At 42.6% G+C, this 8,385-nt stretch overlaps 1 protein-coding gene across 1 annotated transcript in view; it reads left to right on the top strand.

Moving 5' to 3' along the window:
• The first annotated feature begins 1,631 nt into the window (after window positions 1–1,631).
• The window catches only part of LOC103203774 (alcohol dehydrogenase class-3), a 25,890-nt gene continuing 19,136 nt past the window's right edge, over window positions 1,632–8,385 (top strand). Inside the window, exons 1-2 of the mRNA XM_007948851.1 lie at window positions 1,632–1,649; window positions 7,211–7,312. Coding sequence (XP_007947042.1) covers window positions 1,638–1,649; window positions 7,211–7,312 — 114 coding nt within the window. The 5' untranslated portion in view covers window positions 1,632–1,637. The remainder of the gene's footprint in view (window positions 1,650–7,210; window positions 7,313–8,385) is intronic.

Here is an 8,385-nt window from a genome sequence, read left to right as displayed (position 1 = left end):
CTAAAATTATGTTCTTCCTTCCTTGGCCTAGCTTTTTTTAATAATCCCTTAAAAAATGAGGAGGCCTTAACTAAAGCAGCAGCACTGAGGAGAGAAGGTACAAGACGAGAGCTATTTAGCAAGTACTTGCTTCAGGACTTCATGATGACAGACTGAATAGGAGTCATAGCGACCCTTACTGGGTTTCCAAATTTTTATGAAGCAGGCTGCCTCATCTTTCTCACCTGGTCAGTTGAAACCACCATCCTTTTGGTTAGGATCCAAATGCCTTAACCACTACACCACCAAAACTCCTTATGTTGTTATGAGCCATGGAGTCCACCCTGACTCATAGCAACCCCTCCTTGGGTTTCCGAGGGGATATCACTAAGGAAGTAGATCGCCCAGCCTTTCTTCTGAGGAGTGGCTGGTGGGTTTGGTTAGCAGTCAAGTGCCTTAGGCACTATGCTACCAGAGCTCCCAAAGACATGTCTAAAACCCCACTCCAAACCAAATCCACAGTCAATTCTGACTCACACCTACTCTGTACGACAGAGTTGAACTGCCCCATAAAGTTTCCAAGCCTGTAAAATCTTTTCGTAAGCAGATTACCTTATATTTCTTCCACCGAACGACTGGTGGGTTCTCAAACCACCAACTTTTTGGTTAGCGGCCAAATGCTTTAACCACTACACCACCAGAGTTCCTGGAAGGCATCCCTAGGAGGCATTTATATCCCCAAGGCTGACGTTTACGGAATCCATCCTGACTGTAGAAAATAATCTTAAAGTCCTTCTTACATAAACAGAATTTAAAACCCACAGTGTGGATGAGATCACTAGGAAGACAGTGTACATACAACAAACTGAAAGATTTTGGAATGGAAGCTTTGAGATCGCCAACCCTTAAGGTATGTACTGAGGAAAAATAGCCATGCAAAAGAATGAAAAAAGAAAAAAAGAGGGAAGTGTTCTGTGTGGCTGAGCTACTCTAGTAAAATCAGCATCTACAACAATCAGGGTTTAAGAGTAAATCAGCAAATACTCCATCCTCTCGCGCTCGCTCTCTCTGCCCTCAGGCTCACTTTCAAAACACATCAAACGCTTCCACTTTCTAGACTTGTTGCTCCAGCCTCCCCCGCTTTGTAAAGTTCTCTCCTGTGTCCTATCATCCGCCAATATCCGGTGCACCCTTCAGGAGCTGCTAGAATGAGGGCTTAGAAAGTTTCCCTAATGATGCTCCTCTCCTTTGTGCTCCCTTTATTATCCTCACATCCCACAGTTTCCTTTAAGAAAACTCGGCGATGAGTACCTGAAGGGGCTGCACTTTTCTCAACCTAATGCCGCAACACCTACTAGAGAATGCCGGAGCCACACTCCAGGCCCCACCCTTCCTACCCAAAACTTCGCAAACCCTGCCCCTCCCTCAAGCGGAAAAAAAAAAACAGCACTAGACACAAACTACCCCACACACACACCGCCCCCTGAGCCTTAGGAAGGGCCCCCCCGGGTCCGCTCCTGGCGCCCGCCCCGCCCACTCCCCGCCCCCTGCGCATGATGGAAGCAGGTCGGCGCTGGGCGCACGCCCCGCCCCGCCCACATCCCACCCCCTTGCGGCCCAGTTGAAGGCCTGCCCGGTGCTGACTCGAACTGTTCGATATGGCGAACCAGGTACGTCTGGGCTGTACCCGGGCCCGAATCTGAGGGAGAGCATAGGTGGGACTGCCCTGCTGGCCTCGGTGGCTGCCCGAGGCTTGGCTCTGGGATGGGCGTCGGCTCTCGGAGCTGAAACTGGCCTGTGGAGACCGTCTTAGAGGAAAACGCACTGCCTTGGAGTCGGATCCGACTCATAGCGACCCCTCCTTGGGTTTCCGTGGTCGTATCACTATGGAAATGGATTGCCCAACGTTCCTTGCGAGGAGTGGCTAGTGGGTTTGAACCGCCAGCCTTCTGGTTAATAGTCAAATGCCTTAGGCACTACGCCACCAGAGCTGCTTCTTAGAAGAAAGGGAGGGAAGAAAGCTTAGTTTTGTTCCTCACTTGGGAGGGAGCTGGAGCCGGGTAGAGGGTAGAAGAATCGGAATTGTGGAGGGGCAGAGTGGCGGGGGGGTAAATCTTCTCAGTATCCTCTTGAGAAGATTTACGTCATTTGAGTGCCAGGCTTCGCTCTTTGCGCGAAACTGACTTGCCCTGTTGGTAACAATAACAGCCTGAAAGCCCATCAGCATAGAGTGGGAGAACAATGTGGAACAAAATTCTACATTATTAAAAAAAAAAAAAAAAAAGACCAGCCTTGCTGTCTGATAGAGCCTGGTGAAATACCTGAGACTATGGCCTCTAGCTGTTCTTCAGGTCTGGAATTGAACTCCTCTGGCTTCCAGCCAAATAAAAGACCAGCATATGGGCTGAACATTTACATCAGGTAGCTACATTCCTTGGAGAGATCAATCATGGGAGAACAAAAGGGGAGTGTATGCAGAGGGAGACCGCTGGTGGGGGGAAGGTGGGGGGTAGGTGCAGTAATGCATGGGAGGGAAGGACACAGGGAAGAAGTAACTATGGGGAGGAGATGGGAAGAGAGCTGTTACATTGTGGAAGATTGCAGTCGATGTCATGAGACAAAAGGTGTATGAACTACTGTATGGAAAACGAATTTGCTCTGTAAACTTTCACCCAAATCACAATTTAAAAAAAAACCATCAACAGTTGAATACATAAACAAAATGTGGTACATACATATATACAATGGAATACTACTCAGCCAACAGGAGAAATGAAGTCTTACATGCTGCAGTATGGATGGAGCTTGAAGATATTACACTGGACGGACAAATGTTGTATGACTTCACATATAAAAAAGACAAGAAAGGGCAGATGTACAGAGACCAACTTTTATTAGTGATTACCAGGGGCAGGAGGGAAGGGGTAATGGTGATGGAAAAATCTCATTGATTAAGGGTAACAGTGCACAGCTGATTATTGTAATTGCTGTCAATAAGTTGTACATCTGTAAAAAGGTGAATTGGCAAAAAGTTGTGTAATAGATAACAACAACCCCCCAAAAAATAGTTGGGATTTGGCTCCTTGGTTTGGAGGTTTGGGGTCATGGTTTCATGGGACATCCTAATTAATTGGCCTAATAACTAATAATGTTTAGAGCTTCTCTTCTACTTTCTAGTTGGATATGTAGTACCTGGGGTCATAAAAGCTTGCAAGTGGCCATCCAGGACAAAAATTGGTCTCTATTCATCTGGAGGAATAGAGGAAGAAGAGTTAGGAAAAGGAGGAGAATATAGAATGTGTAGCTAATTGCCTCCATTACCAACTGCCTCTTCTGCCACGAGACAGATGGTGCCCAGCTACCACTACTGAACATTTTGAGCAGAGATGCCATAGAAGAATCCTGAATAAAAGGGGGAGAGGGAATTCAGAATAGAATTTAAAATTCTCATGGACTCAAAAGGTGGATGAACCCCAGAAACTATTGCCCTGAGATAATCTTTAAACCTTAAACTAAAAACATCTCCTGAAGTCATCTTAAAACTGAATAATAGTTTAGCTAAACTAGTTAAAAAAAAAAAAAAAAAAGGCCTGCCTTGAGCATCATGCTCCAAGAACTGTGTGTGATCAAATTGATAACTATCACTCAGAAGATTAGATAGGAACCTTGTGGACATGAGTTTGTGTTAATGAGGGAGGAATACCTCAGAAAAGATAGGTGAGAATGGTTGTACAACTTGAAGAATGTAATCATTTTCACTAAATTGTATGTGTGGAAACTGTTGAATTCGTATAGTTTGCTGTGTATATTCCCAACAACAACAAAATAAATAGAATTTGTTGTTGTTAGGTGCCACTGAGTTAACTCCAATTCATAGTGACCCTATGTACAACAGAAAGAAACACTGTCCAGGCCTGTGCCAGCCTCCCAATCCTTGTTATACTTGAGCACATCATTGCAGCCACTGTGTTGTTAATCCATCTCATTGAGGGTCTTCCCCTCTTTCGTCAACCTTCCCTTTACCAAGCATGATATCCTGAATGGTCCCTTCAGACAACATGACCAAAGTAGGTGAAATGAAGGCTGGTCATTCTTGCTTTCAAGGAGCATTCTGGCTGCACTTCTTCCAGGATAGATTTGTTAGTTCTGGCAGTCCATGGTACTGTCAGTATTCTTCACCAACACCACAACTCAAAGGCATCAACTCTTCTTTGGTCTTCCTTATTCATTGTCCAGCTTTCACATGCATAAGAGGCGATTGAAAATACCATGGCTTGGGTTAGGTGGCCTTAGTCTTCAAAGACACACGTTTGTTCTTCAGCACCAGAATTTAGACAGGGAAACCTAACTTGCCTCGGGGCATGCTTTTAAGTGGCAAAGCTACAGCAGAGCTTGTCCTAGGTTGTCTTGCATTTCATAATTATAATCCGTAATTGAGCCTAAAGTCAAGTACTGTGCCACCAAGGAGTGTATTTGAGGAAGACTACTATGTCCCTTTCCGTAGCATTTTTGAGCACCTAGGTAGTATGTTGTATCTTCTTAATTTTCACATAACACCTCCACGAGGTATGATCCCCTTTTCTCAGACAGAAACTGAGGCTTAGAAATTATTTGTGGTTGGTGGTCACACCAGGGATAGATAGGGAGCTGGGATTCCCTCTGGTGTCTGTCCCTTTGCAACAGAAACCATTCCCGGTTCCTGCAATACAAATTAGTCTATACAGAGGAGCAGAAATGTGGCTAATTACATTAAAAACCAATCTAAAGTTGCTAATTGTTCTAATGCTTTGCAAATCTTAGACATTTTTTAGAAAGATTTAGGACCTTAAATGTTGACATTTAAAAGGTAAGTGCTGAAACAGTCTCTCAGATTTCACAAATGGGCAGTCGTTTTTCCATATTACCAAGCATCTCAATTCAGAAAAGGTGGAAAATTATAATTCGTTATATAGTTTAAATGTTGCAGTCAAGCAGTTACCTGTGGGTTTAAAGTAGGGCTTTGTTTTGCTTAGAATTGTCCTTGACAGGAAAAGGTTAAGCTCTTTTAGAAGACTTTTTAAAAGAAGGGACATAAAACTTAGATTCTGTATGAGCAGTCATATATTCTTGTTGCTTCAGAAGTAACTCTAGGTTACCTGACTTCATTGTTTTTATTCTGAATTTGACCTTTGGGATTTTGTTTTGAGACTTATAGTATCTAAGGGTGGAAAAAAAAAATTCTGTTGCAGTGTCTGAGTTCTATCTACACTACAGTATTAAAGGGATAATTTCCAGCCTCACCAGTTTACACAGGCCACTCCTTATACCTAAGTTCACCTCTCCTTTTCCTCCACTCTTTGTTCTACTTATAATAATAGCTACTAACTTATGTTTGTGTAGTGCCTAAGGCACTTGACTGCTAACCAGAAGGCTGGCTGTTCAAACCCACCAGCCACTCCTCGGAAGGAAGGTTTGGCAATCTACTTCCGTAGTGATACCGCCTCGAGAACCCAAGGAGGGGTCGCTATGAGTCGGGTCCGACTCAACGGCACATAACAACAACAACTTGTTTGCAAAGCTACACTGTGCTGAGGACTGTATTAGAGGCTTCATACTCATTTTCATTTACTCCTTATAGTTATCCTCTATCACCATTTGTAACTTTTCCTCATCTATCCTGTGATACTTTCCCCAACGCTTGCAACCAAAGTTATGCTCTTTCCCCACTTTTTGCTTTCTGTGCCACTTTGTGCAAATCCTTTAATCAGACTGTTTTGTAATTACTGACTTTCAAGTCTATCTGCTATAAACCCAGTGGTTTGCAACCTTTATTTTGTCAACACATTTCATAAGTATTATATGAATTGTTCCAAACCTTCCTCATTATGTTTGATTCTCTGGTGAAGGCGTGTACTGACTAGTATCTCTTAAGGCAATAATATCCCATGGAAAGACTATATGAGCCAATATGTAATTTTAAATTTTCTAGTAGCCATATTACTCACTGCTGTCAAGTCAATTCCGACTCATAGCAACCCCTCCTTAGGTTTCCGAGGCGTTGTCCTTATGGAAGTAGACTGCTCAGTCTTCCTTGGGAGGCATTCAAACCCACCAGCCTCTGGTTAGCAGTCAAATACCTTAGGCACTACACCACCAGAGCTACCAGGAGCCATATTAGGGTAGCATAAATTGAAACCAAATGATCACGCCTTAAGGAGCTCTGGTGGCATAGTGGGTAAGACATTTGGCTGCCAGCCAGCAGGTCAGCAGTTCAAACCTACCACGGGAGGAAGATAACCAAAGTACTTCCCTACAGATTTACAGCCTTGGAAACCCAAATTCACTATGAGTCAGAATTAACTTGATGGCAGTGGATTTGGTTTTGGTTTAGTAGCCACATTAAAGAGAGTCAAAAGTGAAATTAATTTTAATAAAAGCTTATTTAATCCAATTTAACTGCTAACTAGAAAGCTGGCGGTTCAAACCCACCAGCCACTCCTGGGAAGGAAGGTTGGACAATCTGTATGTACTTCATGGTAATACCGCCTGCGAAACCCAAGGAGGGGTTGCTATGAGTCAGATCGCACTCACAGCAGTGAGTTTAGGATGTTTTTGGTATTCGACAGTACTATTTGAATTTATAATTGATTTTTTTAATGTTGTTGAGATATTTTTACTGTTTTGGTACTGAGTCTTCAAGATCAGGGTATAGTTTACACTTGCAGCATATCTTAGTTCAGATTAGCCACTTTTCATGTGCTCAGTACCATGTTTAGCTAGTGGCTACTGTTTTGAACAAACCAAAAAAAGAAAAACCACTGCCATTGAGTAATTTCAACTCATTGTGACTCCCGTTGGGTTTCTAAGGCTGTAAATCTTTAAGGAAGCAGCCTGCCTCATCTTTATTCCACAGAGTGGTTAGCAGCCAAATTCCTTAACCACTATACCGCCAGAGCACCTTTATGCGTTGTAAAGGATCATTAAATATTTGTTAGATAAAACTTTTTAACCAAAAGAGTCTTTTCTATCTCAAGCATGTGGTCATCTTAATTTTTAAAATGAATAACATTACTTACATGAAATCTAAAAATATGCAAGCAATTTATCTATTTTACTTACAGGTACATGTTTCTTTGTGAATCTCTGGTAAATTTCCCAAGATGTACATTCAGTAGTATCTAAATTGACTGGTAAGTACTTTATTATTGTTTTCAGAACATAAACAGCTTGTTCTCTTTTCTCCTCATTTTAGGTTATCAAGTGCAAGGCTGCAGTAGCCTGGGAAGCTGGAAAGCCTCTCTCCATAGAGGAGATAGAGGTGGCACCCCCAAAATCTCATGAAGTTCGAATTAAGGTAATAATATACGTAAGGCACTGGAAAAGAAGACCTACAGTTAGGTCTCTGGGTAGATGAGTAGATCTGAGGTCTGCAGAGGATATATCCCAAAGGACAGTGTCAAGGAGAAGTGTCAAGCCTCTTCTTAATTTATCTCTCTCATCTTTGCACCACTCTTCTCCATCTTTTTTTAGCTTTGAGCTTGGGCTGAGCAGCACAGTCCATAGAAATCACTGGGTTACTGCAATTTATCTTCTGTAGCCTGGGTATAAAGTGACTCTGTAGGATGCTCCACTTCCTGCTGAGCCTATAAATTAAAATGTCTTGTGACACATTAGAAACAAACAAAAATTAATATTTTTAGAAGGGACGTCACATAACATTTTTAAAGGGGTTCTAATTGACTGGAGCAATAAACAAGTGAAATCTTGCTTAAACCCAACCATTGCCATGGAGTCTGATGCAACCCATAGTGACCCCTCCTTGGGTTCTGAGGTGGTATCACTATGGAAGTAGATTGCCCAGCCTTCCTTCTGGGGAGTGGTTGGTGGGTTTGAACCGCCAGCCTTCTGGTTAGCAGTCAAGTGCCTTAGGCACTATGCTGTCTTGCTTAGAGAGCTTTATAATGTACTGACCCTTGCAGGCAAGGCCAGAATTCAGGGAATTCATTATTCTAGTATATCTCAGAGTTTGCTGTGGCAGAGAAGTGAAGTTACCCCTGGACTGAGGCATATTGCACGAGGTACCCAGTGGGAAAGATCTTTGAAACCTTGAAACTTATAATACTTCATGTTTTCAACTTTCTGCTCTGTGCTTATTTGATGTAAATTAGAGAAAACTCCAACTTCAAAGTAGTCACCATTGAATAAAAACACGTTTTAGGAAAATAACCCATTTTTACTACGGCTTTGGTTATACTTCCCCTCATCCCACCTCCAGACACACCACATGCATATACTCTCATGACTCAGGGATCACACATTAACAGGTTTAGAAGCTGAGGGCCAAATGACTGTTCCAGGTGCTTTTCAATGCATGTCCAAAAACCTAAAATCTTACAATATTTTATTTTATTTATTGATTGATTGATG

This window comes from Orycteropus afer, unplaced genomic scaffold (genome assembly GCF_000298275.1).
Source record: "Orycteropus afer afer isolate SDZICR_OR568_19922 unplaced genomic scaffold, OryAfe1.0 scaffold00229, whole genome shotgun sequence".
Taxonomy (NCBI): domain Eukaryota; kingdom Metazoa; phylum Chordata; class Mammalia; order Tubulidentata; family Orycteropodidae; genus Orycteropus; species Orycteropus afer.
The sequence above is the reverse complement of the archived record's forward strand: the minus strand, read 5'-3'. Positions and strand labels throughout refer to the sequence as shown.